This window comes from Martes martes, assembly GCF_963455335.1.
Source record: "Martes martes genome assembly, chromosome: 16".
NCBI lineage: Eukaryota > Metazoa > Chordata > Mammalia > Carnivora > Mustelidae > Martes > Martes martes.
The window spans coordinates 28,860,432-28,880,923 of NC_137904.1; the positions used below are offsets into that span (position 1 = coordinate 28,860,432).

The following is a 20,492-nucleotide window of genomic DNA, read 5'->3' on the forward strand; positions in this document are numbered from 1 at the left end:
TCTGTGTGAGCAGCACTCCCATCCCCTGAAAAATTCCATTGCCTTTTATAATCACACTTTGAATAGAGTACAGTCTATACCCAGATCTCAAGTCTCCGTTGCTGCCTCTCTCCCACCTGCAGCATGGCAGGTGGTGCACTTCAAGGAGATTTTTGAGCAGCTCCCCAAAGTTCAGGTGCCATTGCCTTGCTCTGAACTTGCTTCAGATCACTAAGGTGGTATCATGTCAGGCAAGCCTTACTTGGTCCTTCCTAACAGGCTGCCCTGACTGGGCATTTTGAAATACCTCCCAGTATGACTTAATGGTACATACTGCCAAAGTGCATCAAGGAATATACAGACTCCTTGTGTTTTTAGACTGAACAACTTAATTCTCCTTGAGCATCTCCATTTAGCACCTGTTTGTCATGCTTACACATACTTTGAGACCCTTTTGCCTCTTGCTGGGATTTATTAGGGCTTTCAGTTGAAGATATGTTTCCTTTGATACAGAAGTATTTAAATATAAAAAAAGAAATTTTGCTGTTTCGAGTTGAAAAAGTCTCTTTTTCAAAAAGGGAGGAGCTCTCTTCCTTATAACTGCTATCCCCATCGGCCCAGTAAAGGAAGAAGTAAATACCATAGTAAAGCTCCTTTTCTAGACTGTGACTTTCTATATAATAAATAATGTTTTCTACAATGACTTACTAAACTATTCCAAATGACTTAGTTGTTGTTGTACATGCATATATCTATCTGTGACTACTTAAGGCATTTTTCTCTAGGAATTCTAATAGATTAAGTGTTGCCTAGTTACAACCCACTTGGCTTGCTTGCTTCCTTTTATAAGAGGGAATGTTTTAGGGAAGGGGAAGATGCAGGATGGTTTTTAACCCCTATGTGCTATTCATTCATTAGACATATCATGGCTTCATTGTATTAAAACTGTCACGTAGTTCTTGACTATCCTTCGATTTTTATTTGGAGAAATTTTGGGGTGCTAAAAAAAAGCATCAATAGGTGTGGGGTAAATTCAGATGAAAGGGGTCATACGAATCCATCAAGACAGTCATATCCACAGTGGGTAAAAAACCAAATCTGCTCTGCAACCTGACCCTACTTGAGAGTTTTCTCCTGTTTCTTTTCTCTATTGTTACTCTCCCAGTTCTGTTTCTGCTTTCCTTGTCTAATGCACTTGATTGAATTACCATTTAGAATGTCCTTCTCCTCCAACCTCAACCACTATGGCATGACTCACGTAGCAAGTGTCAGCGATGTGCTGTTGGATAACTCATTCACTCCACCATGTCAGCGGATGGGCGGAATGGTCTCTTTTCGGACTTTTGAAGATTTTGTCAGGTAAGACACTGTGGAACTGTGTCTGTGCAAGGGGAGCCATGGGCATCTCTGTTTTGGGGACTCTGATTTCTGCCAAGTAAATAAAGGCCCCGAGAATAGCCATTAGCCAGCTAAGGAGATATAGCCCTTGCTGTATAATGTCCTTGGAGAGGTATATGTTCTTCCATTTCTACCTCTTATTCAGACTCTACAAGCCTCTACTTGTTATATGAGCCTGGTCAGAAAAAGAGAAACAAACAAAAACCATCTTTTCCTTAGGAGCTAACAGAAGAAGCTGTCTGCTCTGTGATGAGTGAAATGTCAGGAGAAATTAAACACAACACCAGAGTGAGCCCCAGCAGAGACGATACATCTTTTGATTAAATGCATTCAGCATCTATCTCTTGATGTATACTGATGCATTACCCTAGGGGGAGGGGTAATTACATTGGTCTGTCACTGCTCTAGTCCCAGGCTCTTTCTGTTACTTTAAGACCGATGATGACAGCGGTGCTCATAGCTTACATATGAAAAAAACAAAAAAGCTATAGGTCATTCTTTTTTTCAGAGAAAAAATACATATGGTTTATTAAAGTTTAAACAATCCATCCTCCTAATTTCTGCCACTTGGTGAAATTTTGCATGTCACCTCGAGCCACTGGTGATTTTGTTTGGTTGACTATTGAGCCCAAGTAGGATAGATTCTTCTTGTGGACTGGGCTGGCAGTGGCAGTGGCAGCATTCGTTTCCTGCCACTTAGGTTTTCTGCCACTTGGGTTTTCATGGTGGGTCTTTCCCTGGTATTTTTCAGGATCTTTGATGAAGTGATGGGCTGCTTCTGTGATTCTCCACCCCAAAGCCCCACGTTCCCTGAGGCAGGTCACACATCTCTGTACGATGAAGACAAGGTATAGTGTGCCCTTTGGGAAACTGCTCTGTTACTTTAGACACAGGATTTGTAGTATATGCTATCTTTCTGGCTTTGGAACATTACAGGGAAGAATTCATCTTTTCACCCTGCTTTATATTATTTAATTTTATATGCCTCATCAAAGTATTTTGGGGAGCAAATGGAATATAAATTCTAACTTAACAAAACAAAACTGTGTTAATCTTGGAATCCATAGTGAGAATAGCAAATGGGCTCAGCTAGGCCCATTGCAGCTCCCTCTGAGTTTCTGAATGTTGTTTTGAATTCTTGAGCTGTGGTTGCTGTAATTCTTAGCCATGGCTTGTATGCTCGCAGAATGCTGCTCTCATAGTATTCAGGGAATTGTAGACTTTAGATAGCAGGAAAAAAGGAGGCATTTTGTTTAAAACTTTGTCACCCTTTTATTAAATCCCTTCTTTTCATTTCTCAGTGAACAGATGGTTTTGTTTTTTCTCTATGAGGTTTATTTCCCCATGGTTTGATACTTCCACGGTTTGATAAATTGTTAGGAAATATCTTATGTGGGAATATGTTCAGATGGCTTCTTTCACTCATTTTGCTTTACATTCTGTGAAGAAATGTGGCAAATGGTTTCATTCCCATTTTATTGGCGAAAAAGTTGAGGATACAGTGGCCTTCAAGTTCATGTCAAGTCAAGATTTGAGGCCACCTCTAGTTAATGCCTTTACTGCCTTATCTTTGAAAAGCTAGGTGTTTTGCTTAATTTACTCTCTGTTGTGGATGGTGGGCAATGGTTTCAATTTGCTTATTCATACTAGTGGGCAAACAAGAATGTCCCGTGAGGTATATTTCTTTTTCAGGTGTTCTACCAAGTACTGTAACTTCTCTCTGCCTCTGTATTAGCTGGCCTCCTAAATTTCTTTGTCTGGTTTTTCTTGAGTTACAGGTCCCCAGGGATGAACCAATTCACATTCTGAATGTGGCTATCAAGACTGACTGTGATATTGAGGATGATGGACTGGCAGCTATGTTCAGAGAGTTTACCCAACAAAACGTAAGTCCTCGGTTGGGTGGAAATGGATGGTGGCCGCTTTCTTGCTGGTGTATCCTATCTACCCTTTAATCAGTCACTACTTACAATGCCTATCACTGTTATTTGCTATGTCTTTTGCATAATTCTGCCTATAGGGGCAAAATTCCAAAGTGATTTAATAGTACATAATGAATGTTTTATGTCAAGAAATATAGACCTCAAGTGTTCAGAATGTTTTAAAGAAAGTAAGTTGTGTTCCTAAATCTTTCCCAGAGCTCTGTCTTGAAGTTCCATTCACCTGCTGAATATTTACCTTTGGTGACTTTACTCCACATGTCTAGGCCCAAACTCCCCTGAGTTTCCTTCTGTGTCCTTCCCTCCCCTTCTTTGAAAATATCAGTTACACTTCTATCCTCCTTTCGATTTTGTGTCCCTAGGATATCTTGTGTTGACATCAGACATCCTAGTTTAAACCGAAATTTCCATCCTTTTCCTTCACCTCTATATGACTCCCCCAGCCCCCTCACCTTCCCCTCACCTCCCCCCCCCAAAACAAAACAAACCCAAATAACCAAACCCTTTACTCCTGGTCATTCAGAAATTGTTGACTTCTTCCTTTTCTTGCTGTTCCATTGATCTACCCCTCTACCCACAATCTTTGCTTGTTTATTTCTATCTGGTCAGTCACCAAGTCCATGAGGGTTTTCTTTGCCGTGTCTATTACCCTTTCTCAGTTTCTTAATTCTGGACCACCATCATTCCAGTATAAACTCTTGCCTCACATCTGAGGTACAGAAACAGGTTTACTTGCGATCCACATGTATTCTCGTTCTCCTCCCAGTTTCCATTCTGCTCAGCTTCACAGAATTAGACATCCAGAACACCCCCATTCCAAGTTATTCTCCCACTCAGCAATGGTTCTCTCACCCTCGAGATACCTGACGTGACAAGCCTTAAATTCTAGTTTTTGTTATATCATCTACCAGCAGGTGATCAGGGGGCCTTAATCGACTTGAGCTTGAGCTTTCCCCCATGTGTACAATAGAGTAATTCCTGACTAATCCAGCCCCATGGGATTGTGATAAGGTGCAAATGAAAAGCATTTACATAGAAGTTCTTTATAAATTTAAAGTGTTATGACTGCTAATAAGTGTATGCTGACCAATTAGAAAAGCAAGGAAGAAAAATACATTTGAGTGAGGACTACTCAAAGAAGTCCTCATGAAAGATAAAATTTGAGACAGCTCTTAAAACAAGCAGGAGGAGAGGAAGGAAGGAGGGGAGGCTTTGTGATACCAGCTCTAGGGGGCACAGATCTGAGTGCTTTAGTAAATAATACATTCTTGGCCCTGAAGTTGTTTATAGTCTAGTTGGAGGGAATGGTTAGGCATGCTCAAATAATAATCTGCAGTTCTAGTTCCTTGTGACACGATAGATGCCAAACCACCTCTCTTCATGACAAGCTGCCCTTCATGACAAGACCCATGTGTTCTCTTTGAATGGAAAACACCTAGCTCGTCATGCTTATTATAAAGAAAGAAGCCAGGAGATGTTTTTTAAAAATTAATTTCGCCGTGTAAACAGTTAGTGCCATAGGCATTCACGTCATTCTAATGGTAGATACTTAGGAAGAGATGGTCACTTTGTGCTTCACGTGAGTCTTAGCATTTAATCCCTTATCCTCTCACACCCATAAACTGACTGGGAGACCAATACAAGTTGGCCAACACGAGGAAAAGGTACTTTCACAGAAGTGAAGGTATGGGACATGCCTGGGAATTTTTCTATAGAAATTTACCTTCCTTCTTGCCTGGGACTAGTGACCGCCTCAGATTAACCTGAGACCGGTGACCAAGGTAACCTCTGCTGACTCTGCTGCTTGATGAAATGATCTAGGACCGTTTCCTCCCAGGTTTTGAGGCACTAATTGCCTATATTTGATTGTTCTGACCTCAGCTTTAGGCTTTTTATTACCCTCAAATCCAGATCTTCTAACCATCACACGTTGATTTACAGAAGCAGTTTCCTTATTTTCACTACATGTAATTGTAACATTTACTGGCAATAGGAAATTGCTTTTTCCCTTTACCAAACTTACAAACTGAGGCACAGAAAAATCCAGCATTTTTGCGTATGGCTTTTTGGAAGGCTAGGGGTACACTGTGCTGACATTCTAAGCCTAGAAAAGCTATTCACTGCATCAGGTACCGTGCTTATCTATGAATATTTGGCATTTTTCACCTCCTTGTTTTGAAAAAAATAAATTAAAAGGAAGGAAAAGCAATTAAAAAAAAACTGAAGTCATAACTAGTTTTGTTTTTCAGTTCTTGATCATGCTCCTAGCAGTTCAGAAAAAGTTTTTTTTTTTAAGCACACATTAAACTATCAAATAGGTTGATCCAAATTGTCCAAATAATCTTCTAGTCCCAGCATGTCTTTTTTTCTCTCATAGAAATTAGGATCATATATTTGTAAATGACTTGTGGAGGAGATTGAAGCAGTCAGTGTAAATGGAGTTTCTCCAGGTGCTGACGCCTAATCGCTGGGTAATAGCTGTGGACTTGCTGTGAGACCCGCATTATTACAATGTAATCAGAATCCTGTTGCTCTGCTGTTATTGTCAGCCACTTGTGGAATTTTAAAAGCAATAACAATTTTGATTTTAAATCATGGCATTATTAAAGTTATTTTCTTCCCTTGCCAGAACATAGCTATTGATGCTTGTCTTTGAAGGACTTGGCTGTAGTGGAATTCTTTGTTGGTGTTGGGGGGAAAAAAAAATGTTTCTGTTCCTGGGCATGCTGAAAGATGGATAACCACTACAGCCCCCACTCGGCTCTGTTCTTTTAAAACAGTTTTTTCTTATTGTAGTGTCAATACTTAGTTATTTGCACTAATGGGTATGATGCCAGTACAGATCATTTTTAAATGTTATTAAGCCAAAATTTATTCATGTTTGGCCTGGGGATTTAATATTAGAAAAATAATTTTGCCAGTTATCTTTTATTTATGCTGTTAATTTTATTACTAAGCAGTGCCATAGTAGAAATAGAGAAGTAGGAGGACAATGGCTCAGAAATGTGCTTATTTATAAGGGGAAGCTAATTTGGATGTAAAAAATGCATAATATCGTGAAAGTTAAGAACTGACTTAGGAATATAGCTCTTGGTTCGAGTTATAGCAAGGAATGTGATCAAACTAAAGTCTGAATGTAGGTGGTGAAAGTCCACATATTTTTTTCTATCTATGTTCTTTATATATGCTCTCAGGCCATTCAGATGGTGGAATTGCCTTTCTATTTGTTGCATGTAGCTCCTCTTCGTTAGGGACCTTTAAAAGCATGTCTCTTGCTTAGTTTATTAACGTGCTTCTTCGTGTCTACTTTGGAGATAAGTGAGCTGTACAGTATAGAGGAAGGCTTAGATCCAAAGGCCCAAGACTCATGGAAGGGTCTGTCTTGAAACCACTGGTCTCTCTTCACTCCTGATATACTGCTTGTCTCTGCGAAGTGTAGATGTAAATAACCACTAAGTTTAAAAGCCTGTTAAACATTGCTTTTACCGATTTTTAAAGAGAATCTTAACAAAAAAACCTTCATGTAAAGCAGGGGGGGAAAAGGTCAGGACTTGTTATGTTGAATTCTAGGAGTGCAGTATCTGATGATAGGTAATATCTGCAAATAACAGCGTAACACCTGAGCTTTCTGTTTTATGGGAATTTCTTCTTTCCCTCTACTGACTTACATTTAGCTTCTGTATCTGTATTAATCTTCACAGTTGAATACAGGCCCACCAGGTGTGATTTTATGAGTAGAAATTGTGTTAAGGTCCACCTTGAGGTAAATCAGTCTTTAGAGAATTTAGTTGACTTCATATGATCCTTCCCTACAAAGTTGTCCCTCAGTTTTGTCCAGATCAATATCTGAAACCTATTCCATTGAAACCAGGCTGAGATTTGTTATTTGCAAGTTGAAGGTACTGAGGCAAGATGTAGAGATCCAAAAAGGGTTCTTACCCAGTCAGAGCTTTATGAAGACCAAGTGGGATAAAATTGAAGATGAATGGAGATCTCATCTGTCTTCTCTTTCACATGTTTGTTTGTAGAAAGCTACCCTGGTTGAGCATGGGATACGGCGCCTTACTTTCCTGGTTGCACAAAAGGTACTGGCATGTGAATGATACCTCCCCAATGTGTCTTATGCTGCTGCTAGAACTTTTAAAAATAAAATACAGGAATATAATCATATACTTACATGTAGAGTCTCTGCAAATAGATAACTTTCTATAAATTTAATCAGGAAAAATTAATTTAACTCATTGCCTTTTACTTATTACTTAATTTGTTTTTAATTTTATTACTGATTGCCAGCTTCTGTTTTTCCTTCTTTTCTGTCGTTCATTTAAAAGGATTTCAGAAAACAGGTCAACTGTGAGGTGGATCAGAGATTTCATGTAAGTAAAAGGAACCACAATGAAAGATTACTTATTGTTTTATCTGTTTGCCACTGATTATTTAAATATATAGAACATGTGTGAGTTATTTAGAAGGGCTGACCTGATGTTTGGTTCTTATTTTAGAAAGTGTTAAAATGAATCTTCCACTTCGGTAAGGGGTGTTCAAGCTGGTGGTGTTTTCTGTTTTTTGTTTGTTTTTTCTTTTTTAAGCCTATAATGAATTCTCAGTATCATCTGAGAAAAAGTTAAAAATGAACATATGTGTTTATCCAGATGACTAAGGAAGAAGCAGGAACTAACTAGTAATTTCTTCTGTGTACATAGTGAATTTAGAGACTCGGTAATCAAGAATTGCCAGTTAAGGGGCGCCTGGGTGGCTCAGTGGGTTAAAGCCTCTGTCTTTGGCTCAGGTCATGATCCCAGGGTCCTGGGATTGAGACCCACATCGGGCTCTCTGCTCAGCGGGAGCCTGCTTCTCCCCTCTCTCTCTGCCTGCCTCTCTGCCTACTTGTGATCTCTGTCTGTCAAATAAATAAATAAAATCTATTTTAAAAAAAAGAGAAGAAGAATTGCTGGTTAAAGGGCACCTGGGTGGTACAGTCAGTTAAGCGTCCAGCTCTTACTTTTGGCTCAGGTGGTGATCTCAGGATTGTGATATCGAGCCCCCTGTCAGGCTCCAAGCTCAGCACGGAGTCTGCCTGGGTTTCTGTCTCCCCGGGTTTCTGTCTCCCCCGTCCCTCCCCTCTGCACTTGCGTGCTCTCCATCTCTCTCCCTAAAATAAATAAATAAATCTTAAAAAAAGAAAAGAACAACAACAACTGCTGATTGTACTTTGGGGTCTTGGCTTCTACCAAAGTTGGATTCCAGTTCCATTATTGACAATTCTCAATTCTGAAAAATAGTCATTTATTATTTAAAATGTTTTAACAGAACCCAAGTTGGTGTTTTTGTCTTGTGTTAATTCTAGGAACAGGAAATAAATAAAATTAAGCATTAAATTTCTTATTCTCCCATTTATCTAAATTAACTGGCAATATTTATGAAATTAATAATTTTTTTGAAAAGAGAATGAAGTTAATAGCCTGGCATCTAAACTGTGGTATATCCATGATCATACCTAGTATGATGATAGCAACAAGGTCAAAAATCCAGTTTGCAATCAGGATGTCATTTTCTAAAATGACTGATTGTAGTCAACATATTTCTTTAAAAATTGACCTTAACGTAACTAAGATTCTAGAAGATATTAGGTTGGAAGTCTTAATTTTCCTGATAAGAATTTTGTTTTGTTTTGCTCTAACAGTTAAGATAATTAAGTTAGTTTTCAAGCACTGCTCATTTGTAATAATGAAGCTAGCATTTGGGATTCTGGAAAGGACTTTCTAAATTCAAGGACCTATGTGTGATTACTTTTACCACTTTGTTTATTAGATCTGTAGTACTTGACATTTTGTTTTCCTTCTCACAGTTCACCTTCTTGGTCTAGTCTATACAGAAACAAGACAGACTATCCTGCAAGCTAAAGAGCTAAGATACTCCGAAATGCTTTAGGAAATGTTGTGGACTGCACAACTCCCCTGTGTTATTGATGTCAGGAAATCAAGCGGAATGCAGATATATATCAATCAATAACTTTAGATAGGAAACTGGAGGCAGTGGAGAAGTATGAGGAGCTTAAAGAGAACCCTGGGGCTTTAGGAAGAAAAATCAGGAGCTTAGAGTATAAAATTGATACTTGGGATAGAATAGGGAAGCCCATGAATAAATAGTATGGCTGGGAAATGCTGATCAGAACTAAGGTAGATACGCCAGAGCTGAGACCTGGGTTAGGGAAGAGTATTGGACTAGGTTTGATTGATTGATTGATTTAAGATTTTGTTTATTTGACACAGAGAGAGTGAGCACAAGCAGGGGATGCTGCAGGCAGAGGAAGAGGAAGAAGCAGGCTCCCCACTGAGCAGGGAGTCCAATGTGGGGCATGATTCCAGGACCCTGGGATCATGATCTGAGCCGAAGGCAGACACTGAACTGCTGGCTGAACAAACCAGGCACCCCTGGGCTATGTTCTTAAGTCTTAATGTGGTATTTCGTTTCTCACTGACTTTGGAGTAATATAATAGTCCGGGAAATAATAGTGGACTTGTAAAATTATTTTCCTTTTCCCTAATAGTTCAGACAGAGTCTTCATGTCTATAGCACAGTAACTGGTTTTCTATAATAAGCATTCCATGATAAATTAAAACCCTCCATTAAAACTTCAAAAAGCCAAAGCGATTAATTCTCATGGGCATTATTTTTCTTTTGTACTTTCTTACCTCTGAATCTGTGTCATGTCCTAGAGTGTATCTACAGCTTTAAAACATTCTTCTTTCTCTGTGCTATCCAATAGGTTAAATAGGGACATGTATAGGCAAAATCTGCTAGGAATTAAGCCCAGCAGCTGGTCTTCCCCAGGAATCATTGTCCGGTTCCTATTTATAGTGGCTTGTCAAGTGGGAAATCCGTTAAATTATCAAGTGTTTTGTCACGAGTGTGGGAAATGTTGCTTTAGGAGGTAGAAGATGTTAAGGTTTAGGTGTGGACTGGATTTTCTCCGAAGAATTGAATGACAGAAGAGTTGGGGGTGTTTTTATGTTAGGCTCCTTAGAAATGATTAGTGGTTATGCAGGGGGCAAGGGCAACTATTACTGAGCTCCATCCAGGATCTGCAATAGCCAGGAAGCCTTGGCAGGAGTCGTACAAATCCAGGGCTCACTCTCATGGTACTGCTGTGAGTTCCTCTGCTGGTGGTAGCTTGCCATTCATGAAGGATGGTTAGCCTCTCTCATGTCATCTGATGTGTGCTTGCCCCGTAGTTAGTGTAGTGTGAAAAAGAGGAAGCTTTCTGGGAGTGTTAGAGATGAATCCCTTGATCTCTCTGGCTTCTTGGTAATCCACTGTGATGTATGCAGCCTCCCCTGTTCTACACTGTGAAATCCCTATATTATTGAATAGAAGAGAGAAGGTACACATGAGGGGGCAAGGAGACGAGGAAGGTTACCAAGTACAACACTGGCTGGTGTGGAAAGAGGCTGCTGTGCCGTTGTATGGTCCTCTGACTGCTTCAGAACCAGAACCAGCCCATGAGGGAGGAGACATTCCTAGAGAGTCCGTATATTGTTAGGGGCTTATTCAGATGCCAGCGAAAACTTCCTTGTCTAGTAGCCGCAGTTCCCAGAGAGCTGAGCACTGGAGTCTGCTGCTGCCTTAGTCTCTTAGAGACTTTCTTAGAACACAGGAGTGTATTTTTCCGAGCTGGTCCTGTCCACCAGCTGTGAGGAGGCTGGGTCTCCACACTGTTTCCCTGTCCATTTAATTAAATCAAGTACCCGAAACAGGATGCGAATAACTGCTTAACATGAATATTTAAACAAAGTTGGAGGGAAAACAGACCCATCCTTGTAAATCTCTCCTTCATATTAAAAAAAAAAAAAGTATTGAAGCTTTTAAAGCCAAAGAACAGGGTCTTTGAGTTTCTGCCGCTGAATAGGCTCTCCAGTTGTATGTAGTATTACTTAAGTCTCTTAGTTTCACTCGAATTTCCAATCTAGAGTTCCAGACAATGCAGCAGAAGGTGCTGTTTGATTGGGATGTAAGTATTATGCTTTTTGAAGTTTTCCATCATTTTTTTCAGTGCAGTTTTGTTAAGGATACTAAAATACAAATTTTCAGGATTCTTCTAATCCTTTGCAACCTAAACAAGAACATTAGGTCCAAACACAGTGATAAGATTCTAAAATCAGTTTTGCATCTAAGTTTCCTTTTGCTTCTTGTTTGAAGCAAAGATTCATGAGATTTTAAAAATTCTGCTATAAGTCACCTAGGAGATAGTTGTGGTTCTGCCAGTTTTTTAGGAGCCATTCCCACTTTAAAATAGTTTGGATTATTTGGGCCTGAAGGAAGAACCAACTCACTATCAAAAATAGTTATCATGGTTAGTAGCTCATTTCTTTAAAAAAAATTGGTATGTTAATTATATCTCAATGAAGCTGGGAAAAAACTGGTAGTTTTGTTTGCTAGTGGATCAACTGTTAGTTTTTCAAAAGGTTTGGTTTGGGTTTTTGTTTTAATTACAGTCTATATAATTAGTTCTCAGCATGTTGAGGTAAAAGAGAATTGCACCAGCAAGTTTCCAATTTCTTCATCTCATTAGGTTTTTAACACGATTATTAGTATCATAATCAGCTATGATGTTTTCTGTTGCAGGTTTTCACATTCTCTGATTTGCAGGGTGTCTTGATTGGCTAATTTAGGCAAATTATTTTGATTGTCTTGATGATGGTTGGCTGATTAGAACACAGCAGGGGTATAATTTCTTCCTGAGAAATGTTGCATTCTTTTGGTTTTTGGTACCAGAACACTAAGAGGGTTTTTCTTTGTGTACATTCAATTATGATATTTGCCCATAACACTACTAGAATGCCTGGAAAGCAATTACATTAGAGATGGAATAAGCATGAATGCTGTTAGTGGAAAAATTGGAAGGATGAGGTAGGGTGAAGGAATTTACTACAACTATTGGTCCAGACTTCTGCATTTCTTCTTCTCTTTCTGTGAATTTTTGAGCACTGAAAGAGGTGACTTGCTATAAAAGTGTTCAGAACTTGTATAGCTTTCCAAGGACTGCTCAATAATCCTGGTGTTTCATCGCACAGAACTTCTGGCCATCTCTTGTTCTGAATGCTTCACGCTTAAATTGAGGACCTCACTAGGGAACTAAAAACTTGCTCAAAAGCTTAAAAAAAAAGTTTGCCTATATCATCTCATAACACTTTTTCTTAAACTTAGTGAAACTGGTTTTTTTGGTTTTGGTAGTCTTTGCCTGTCTCTGTCAAGTATTAACTTCTTTCATTATTTGTTGTAAATTCAGACTGTTTTTTTTCCCCATGGCTTTCAGTTACTACAAATTTTCTTAATTGGCTGAGTAGTAAAGACAAGTGTTTTTTGGTTATGATTATGAGTTTTTTTGTGTTTTTTTTTTAGATTTTATTTATTTATTCAACAGAGAGAGATCACAAATAGACAGAGAGGCAGGCAGAGAGAGAGGAGGAAGCAGGCTCCCCGCTGAGCAGAGAGCCCGATGTGGGGCTCGATCCCAGGTCCCTGGGATCATGACCTGAGCCGAAGGCAGAGGCTTTAACCCTCTGAGCCACCCAGGCGCCCCAAATATGAGGTTTTTGAAGAAAAATGATTTTGATCCTGCATATATGCACATTTGAATAAATGGTACACTAAATAAATATTTTAATTAATTAATAGTTGTGGCAGAATAGGATGTATGCTTAAAAGACTTTATTATCACTTTCCTTGACTCTTCTTTTAGAAAATTGCATGGAAAGGTTTTATTATCTTTTCTTTTTTTTTTTTTTTTTGACCTCTGTTGCTTTTTTAGCTAATGCTCTGAAAGCCATACCTCTCAAGAATAAAACCAAAACGAGGCTAAATAAAGCCATGAGCATGAAATCTACTGACAATTCAGCTGAACATCTTCCTGCTTAACCTTAAAGTCATCCCCACGTTCTTCACTATCATTCAGGGGAATTATTTAGAACAAAACATCATCAGTAAAAGATCAGTGCTGTGTAAAACCCACTTTCAAAGGGCTTTTAAAGACCCAAGCCTGGACAGGGGATTTCCTGGGCTTGCTAAACAAGCTCCTAGAAGCCTGTTAAATGCAGTTTTACAGTCAAAATGCCAAGGAAATGTAAAATGATTTATTGACTGTATAAGCTTTAGCTAAGGTATGAGGTGTAAATACCTGTGGAAGGTATTCAAGAAGCTCTCAGTAAATTCAGGAACCACAAGTTTTCAGCAGAAGTTTTGCTTTATTTGTTTTTTTTTTTTTTCTTTAAAGCCCCAATTTGTTTTTTATCTCATTATAGAGAAGTTCTTTAAATAAGGAATTTGGATTATGACAAGAGTAGAAAGTCGGTGTCCTACACTTGAGAAGGAGTGGTAGAAATGAAAGGGTGTGGGCTCTGGCATCAGAGAGACTCGAGTTCATGTTCAGGTTTTATGATCCTGGGCATATCACTTGGCCCCGGCTTCCTCAGCTGTAGAATAAGTCATCATTAATACCTGAGAGATTTTTGAAAGTGTTTGATGGGACAGCACGTAAGAGCACCTGCCACCTAGAAGGCTTTCGGTTCATGTTTCCTTCATGCTTCCTAAAGCTCAATGAGGGATATTTAGGCAGCTAGCTAGTCCTGGTCTGTCGCCTTGTACCAGTAAGTGTTTGATTATTGCACTCATAATGAAGGAGATACCTAATGAAACCTCCTATGGAGGCAAATAGTAATGACTTGATTCCAACACTGCCAGTAGAGCCTCCCATCCGAGAAGCAGGGGTATTGGTGTTAATAAGTTAAATTTCAGAAACTAATGGACTCTGCTAATTGAATTCATCTTTGTTAATTAATAAGGTTCTAGGAAATTGGTTGCTTTGTTGTGTAATGCCCTGCAAAAGAGCAGTAAGACCTAATGACTACAAGTTCACTAGTTCCGTACCATTCTCTTATACATAAAGTGGTAGTGACCACAGTAACATCTTATACTTTTGCTTTGTCTTAAAGTATTATTGTTTAAACCCGTGAAGTTATTGACTTGAGAGCGAATGTGGAAAAAACATGGATTGGGGATCCTGTGCTGTCTGGCTAGTTTACATTTTAAGAGTTTCTTAAGGAGAAACTTGGGAAATCAGTCCCGTAACTACTGTTGAAATGCTGCCGCATAAGTGTATATTGGTTTTATTTGCCAGGTTATGCCAAAAGCAACACCTGGAAAGATTTTTTGTTTTCACTTAGGAGATGAAAAAATACTAATTTTGTTTTCCCGTAGGAGAGGATAGCTATTAAAGTGAGGGTGATAGTGTGGTGATTTCAAATTTGGAAGTGGGGTCAAAGTGGTAGTTACCCAGAGGATCATTCATATTCCCCGGGCTAAGCTTAGGTAAGGAGCATGTTTTCTAGGAACGGCCTTCTAGATGCGTGACTGTTTCTCTACTTACTATGTGTTTATCCCCAAAGAGTCATATCCATGAAAGACTGACACATTTTCCCCCTTCTTTTACACAGAGAGAATTTCCTAAATTTTTCACCTTCCGAGCAAGGGATAAGGTAAGGACTGATTTCCTTCCTGCCCCCCCCCCTTTTTTTTAAATCTTCATTTTGTTCTTAAAAACCCAAGAGTGACTTATCTTTGCCATGTGCTCTTCTTGCCATTCTCCTTTCTCTGACTGAACTTGTGCTTTCCTTTGCCTTACATGTGTCTTGGCACTAAAGAAGACTCCTTTCTGAAAGAGTTTGGTTTAGGAAACAATCAAATGTATTGAGCTATCCGGAGAAAGCGATAACTTCTCACAGTCCTCCCTATGCTTTAGGATGATCCTAATGATATATTAAAGGACTGCTATACTTACTAGTAGTATTCTTGTCACCCATAGGCGGCAGTTCATTTATACCCAAGTCTATGTGCATTTGTTTATGTGCATTTGTTTTTCAATTTTACAATACAGAATTTCAGACCATATTGGTTTCTTCCTGTAAACGGCTTTGGTTCTCCCTCTCCATTCAGTCATTTGACATCTGCACTGGAAGAACAATTTTATTTCAGCAAAACATGCCATAAATGTAAATCGAACTTTAAAAAAAAAGAGAGAGAGAGATAAATAATAATATATCTATAGGGATAGTGAATATTCCAAAGCCAAATATTTTTATTTTTAAAAACTAGATGAGGGAGGGGCGCCTGGGTGGCTCAGTGGGTTAAAGCCGCTGCCTTCGGCTCAGGTCATGATCCCGGCGTCCTGGGATCGAGCCCCGCATCGGGCTCTCGCTCTGCGGAGAGCCTGCTTCCTCCCTTCTCTCTCTGCCTGCCTCTCTGCCTACTTGTGATCTGTCTGTCAGGTGAATAAATAAAATCTTTAAAAAAAAAAAAAAAAAAAAAAAAAAACTAGATGAGGGGCGCCTGGGTGGCTCAGTGGGTTAAGCCGCTGCCTTCGGCTCAGGTCATGATCTCAGGGTCCTGGGATCGAGTCCCGCATCGGGCTCTCTGCTCAGCAGGGAGCCTGCTTCCCTCTCTCCCTCTCTCTCTGCCTGCCTCTCTGTCTACTGTGATCTCTCTCTGTCAAATAAATAAATAAAATCTTTAAAAAAAAAAAAAACTAGATGATATTTTTTTGTTGAGTATTTACTGTGTCATTTGTACTGTGCCAGAAATAAGAGTATAAAACAGGCCCTGCCTGTAAACATTTGGGTAAACCCAAAACACCAGTATGTGAAGTAGATATTAATATGAAGCAGTCTGTGATTAATTATAAAAAATGAATTGTATAGACGGTAATGCAGTGGGAGTTCTGAGGGAATTGGTGTTTTTGTTCGCTTGTTTTTAATGGAGAGCATCACTGCTTGTAAAAGCATAAATAAAAGCTTGGGAAGTAAATAGGCACTTTAGTCCCTAATCTTACATAAGCTATAGCATTATCCTTGAATGTAGCTCATTTTTGTTGCTTATTTGCACATGATCACTTATGTTTCTGTTTTTAAGCATCTCTTATATGTACATGTTCTTCATAATATAATTTTCTGACTGCCTCTTGTGAGCTCTTTTGTTCTCCACTTTTGTGCTCAGTTTGAGGAGGATCGTATCTATCGTCACCTAGAGCCTGCCCTAGCTTTCCAGTTAGAGCTGAACCGGATGAGAAATTTTGACCTTACTGCCATTCCATGTGCGAATCATAAGATGCACCTGTATCTTGGGGCAGCCAAGGTGGAAGTGGGCACAGAAGTGACAGACTACAGGTTCTTCGTGCGTGCAATCATCAGACATTCTGATCTAGTCACCAAGGTGGGTCCTGTACTTTGGTGGGAAGTCATCCCTGAGGGAAGGGGCAGAGAAGCAGGCATTGTTGAAAATCAGGTTTTCTTGTTTTCAGTCATTTTTTGAATCATTATTTTCATTCTTCCCACTCTCCAGTAACCAGCAGAAGTCTGAGAGTCCTTTCTCTCACAAAAATAAATATTCCATATTATAAAGGACAAATAAATATTCCATATTATAAGGGGCTTAAAAAAAATTTTTTTTTTGGGTAGTAGAAGCATGAAAGCACTCACTTGAGAAGAGCAAAAGTGTCTTAATGGAAAAATCACAGCTAGAGTTAGGTGACGATAGAAGATAAAGTTAGAGATGGCCCTGTTGTAAGCCCATCTAGACAGGGTAGTTTCTGTGTATAGCAAAGCACTTCCTGCCATGTTAATTACTGCATCCCAAAGCTATACCCTTTTTCAACTTTCACTTTCCAAATAGATTTACTTTCTAAACTGCTCCATATGCCATATGTGAAATGTAATCCTATTGGAGGTATAGCTCTGGGGGTGCCCAGCATGTCCACCTGTTGGAAGGAAATGGCTTGCTAGGGGGCAGGGGGAAGGGCTGGCAGGAGCTCTTTATCTGATCCTTGCCTGCCTCTGCCACCCACAGTTGTTGAGCTACTCTAGGGAGGAAGGTAATAAGCAGGTGCCTTATGATTCATGACATACTACTACTCAAGTCATTATAGTAGTCAGTTCTTTATTGATATTGACTCTTCTGCAACACACTAACATGGACGTTGATTTTCTTCTTGCATAGGAAGCTTCTTTTGAATATCTACAAAATGAAGGGGAGAGGCTGCTCCTAGAAGCCATGGATGAGTTGGAAGTCGCTTTTAATAATACAAATGTTCGCACTGACTGCAACCACATCTTCCTCAACTTTGTGCCCACAGTCATCATGGACCCATCAAAGGTACATTTCTCCTTAGCTTCTCTTCCAGCACCACCAAACACAAGCAGGGAGATTCATCCATATTTATTTTTTTCACTTGGACCTGGAAACAGGTACTCTTGATCAGCTAGTTGAGCCTTTAATCTTTAAGGTTTACAGAATGCTTGTGAGACAGGTTTCCAGAGGGTGTCAGAAATTTTATATAGCCACTGAGAGCAGACCTCAAAACAGAAGATGGTATGCTGTTATCTTGCTGGTAGGCAGTACAAAAACATAAAATCTCTTTCTGTTAATCCATTGGTTACCTGCTCCATGATATTTGTCATCGCAGTGGTCCTGTTTTTATATAATTCCCTAGGATTTCTCATCTGGAATAATTTCGCTATTATTGGGCCTTTTGGCAAAATTGCTGCTGGTTTGCACAAAATGTTACTTACCTTGTGGCCTTAGGGAGGCAGTACACCTTCCCAATGTGTCTAACCTGTTTCTCTTCAGTATTTTTTCACAGGGAGGGGATTTGTTTGATAAGGAATTTTCACATGTGTTATGTATGTTTTCTATCCTGAGGTTCTATTCTAAAATCCATTCCATATAATTTAGGGAAGGAAAACAGGATGATTCTGTACTTGACCTTCTATCCCAGGTGTAATAAATACAAGCTGCTCTCTGTTTGTATTCCCTCTAACCTTGTTCTGCCGTGGTATTGTGGAATTTCGTTAGGAGAATCAGTATCCCCTTTTCTCAAGATCATTTGTAGGCATGGACTTTTGCTTTTTTGAACTGAATTTCTAAGACCTGAAAAATCATTTTCTGCTGTTTTTCAAGACTCCCAAACAACTGATAGGTTGCTTTAGCCTGTCAAGAAAATCAAGTACAACTCAATGAGTATCAAGTTTCATCATCTAGTTTAGGTAAAGGTCTCCTAAGCATTCTGGGACTGATGAGGCTAGAAGACTGAGAACATGGCCAGGACACTGTATAACTATATATATTTTCAGATTTGACTTACCATTTCTCAGTAAGTTTTTTTATATCTGCCTCTCTGCTTCCACTCTAAATACTCATACACCCTAACTATGCCTTTCCAGTCATAGAGAGCTGTCAGTTTCCTCTATGTACAGATTGTTGCCTTTTTTTAACCTCAAGAAAAGAACAGATGATACCTTTTGGTTAACAAGCAAGTCAGCTCTTTGAAATCCATTCTTTTTTTTTTTTTATGACTTTATTTATTTATTTGACAGAGAGAGAGAGTGAGAGAGGGAACACAAGCAGGGGGAGTGAGAGAGGTAGAAGCAGGCTCCCCACCAAGCAGGGAGCCCAATGCGGGACTCGATCCCAGGACCCCGGGATCATGACCCAAGCCAATGGCAGACACCTAACAACCGAGCCACCCAGGTGCCCTTGAAATCCATTCTGATCTAAGATTCTGTGAAGCAAAAACAGACTGCAAGGGTAGCACATACTTCTTAAGAACCATAAGTTGAAAAATCATTTTAGAAAGATACTTCATTTAAGAAAACATTAATTTTGAGTAGTATGTCCTAGCTGCCTACAGCCATATTGGGAAAACAAGATTTCACTTTAGAATGTCAACAAGGAAAAATTCCATCTAAGGCCATTTGGTTAAAACAACTTGTCTAAACCTGAAAACTAGGAGCAGTAAGCTGCCTTGGTACAAGCCTTAGAGAAACTATGGAATATCTGCCTCATCTACTTAAATCCCAATTGGACTTGGCAATGACCAAGCTTCAGAGCTCTGTTTAGAGAGAACATTCTAGCCCCACCTACAAATTGCCTCTTTTTAATTTGTGCAATTTACCAAACGGCATATATTATAAAGTTTAATAAAATTGTATCGGAAAAAGCTCATGGTGGTAATTACTATGATGATTTAAGGTCCTGTAAGTGCAATGAAACATAGTTACCATGCATATAAATGCTACTTAATAGCTGTTTAACTAGAGATTTTATTCTTATTTGGGGCTTTCTCTTAAATCCCATGGCTTGTAATTTTAGATATTGCAGATCTTTGATAGAGAATATGAATATAATTGGGAAAGGTGTAGGGAGTTGCATAGATTTGGGTGTTGTGAGCCAGAGAACCCCACTCCCATGCCAGGCTGGCATGAAATTGTCCCTGACTTGTTCTAAGCAAAAGTAGGGTTGGGGAGAAATTACCTTACCTTTCGTAAGGAATACGTGTAGTGCACATCTCCAGAAACCAGCACCTTTTTTCATCCCTTCTTTCCCAAAGATGGGCAGACCTGAAAACAGGTTCTAGTTACAAGGTGTTTAAGTTTTGTGCTTGGTGATGTGTCTGTGACAGATTGAGGAATCTGTGCGAAGCATGGTAATGCGCTATGGAAGTCGGCTATGGAAATTACGTGTCCTCCAGGCAGAACTGAAAATCAACATTCGCCTGACGCCAACTGGAAAAGCAATTCCTATCCGCCTCTTCCTGACCAACGAGTCTGGCTATTACTTGGACATCAGCTTGTACAAGGAGGTGACTGACTCCAGGACAGCACAGGTACAGTGGTCAAGCAGGCTCCCCAGAGTTTTGATTGGGTCCTAAAGATGAGCTCCATGTCCTTGTTATGGAAGACCCAGACTCACATGACCCATTGGTTCACGTCAGGGAGTTACCCCTGTGAGCAATGGTCACATAAATTTGAAAAACTTCATTTGCCTTTTAAGATGTGCCTGTGTTCTTAATCATGGTGTTATGAAACCCTCAATCTTTTGTAACATACTGATGAGCCCTAACAGATGCCAAGAGAACCTGACTCCAGAGGTAATTCTGCAATTTAGGGTTCTTTTTAGGAGGGCTCTTGAGCTACCTGAACTATCTGGTATGGTCTGGTCTGATCTGTCCTGCTTCCTGTTTTCAGCCCAGATAGTCTACTCATTGGGAAGGAAAGAAAAGAGAATTGTTGAAGTGTGTCACCAACTTTCATTTTAAAAAAGGAAAATTTCATATAATAGCTTGAACAA

General features: G+C 39.4%; 1 protein-coding gene across 1 annotated transcript in view; it reads left to right on the plus strand.

Moving 5' to 3' along the window:
• ACACA (acetyl-CoA carboxylase alpha) overlaps positions 1 to 20,492 on the plus strand; it is a 236,320-nt gene that overhangs the window by 117,885 nt on the left and 97,943 nt on the right. Inside the window, 9 exon segments of the mRNA XM_080825443.1 lie at positions 1,195 to 1,338; positions 2,129 to 2,225; positions 3,156 to 3,263; positions 7,346 to 7,402; positions 7,649 to 7,693; positions 14,810 to 14,851; positions 16,365 to 16,580; positions 17,364 to 17,519; positions 19,825 to 20,028. Coding sequence (XP_080681569.1) covers positions 1,195 to 1,338; positions 2,129 to 2,225; positions 3,156 to 3,263; positions 7,346 to 7,402; positions 7,649 to 7,693; positions 14,810 to 14,851; positions 16,365 to 16,580; positions 17,364 to 17,519; positions 19,825 to 20,028 — 1,069 coding nt within the window.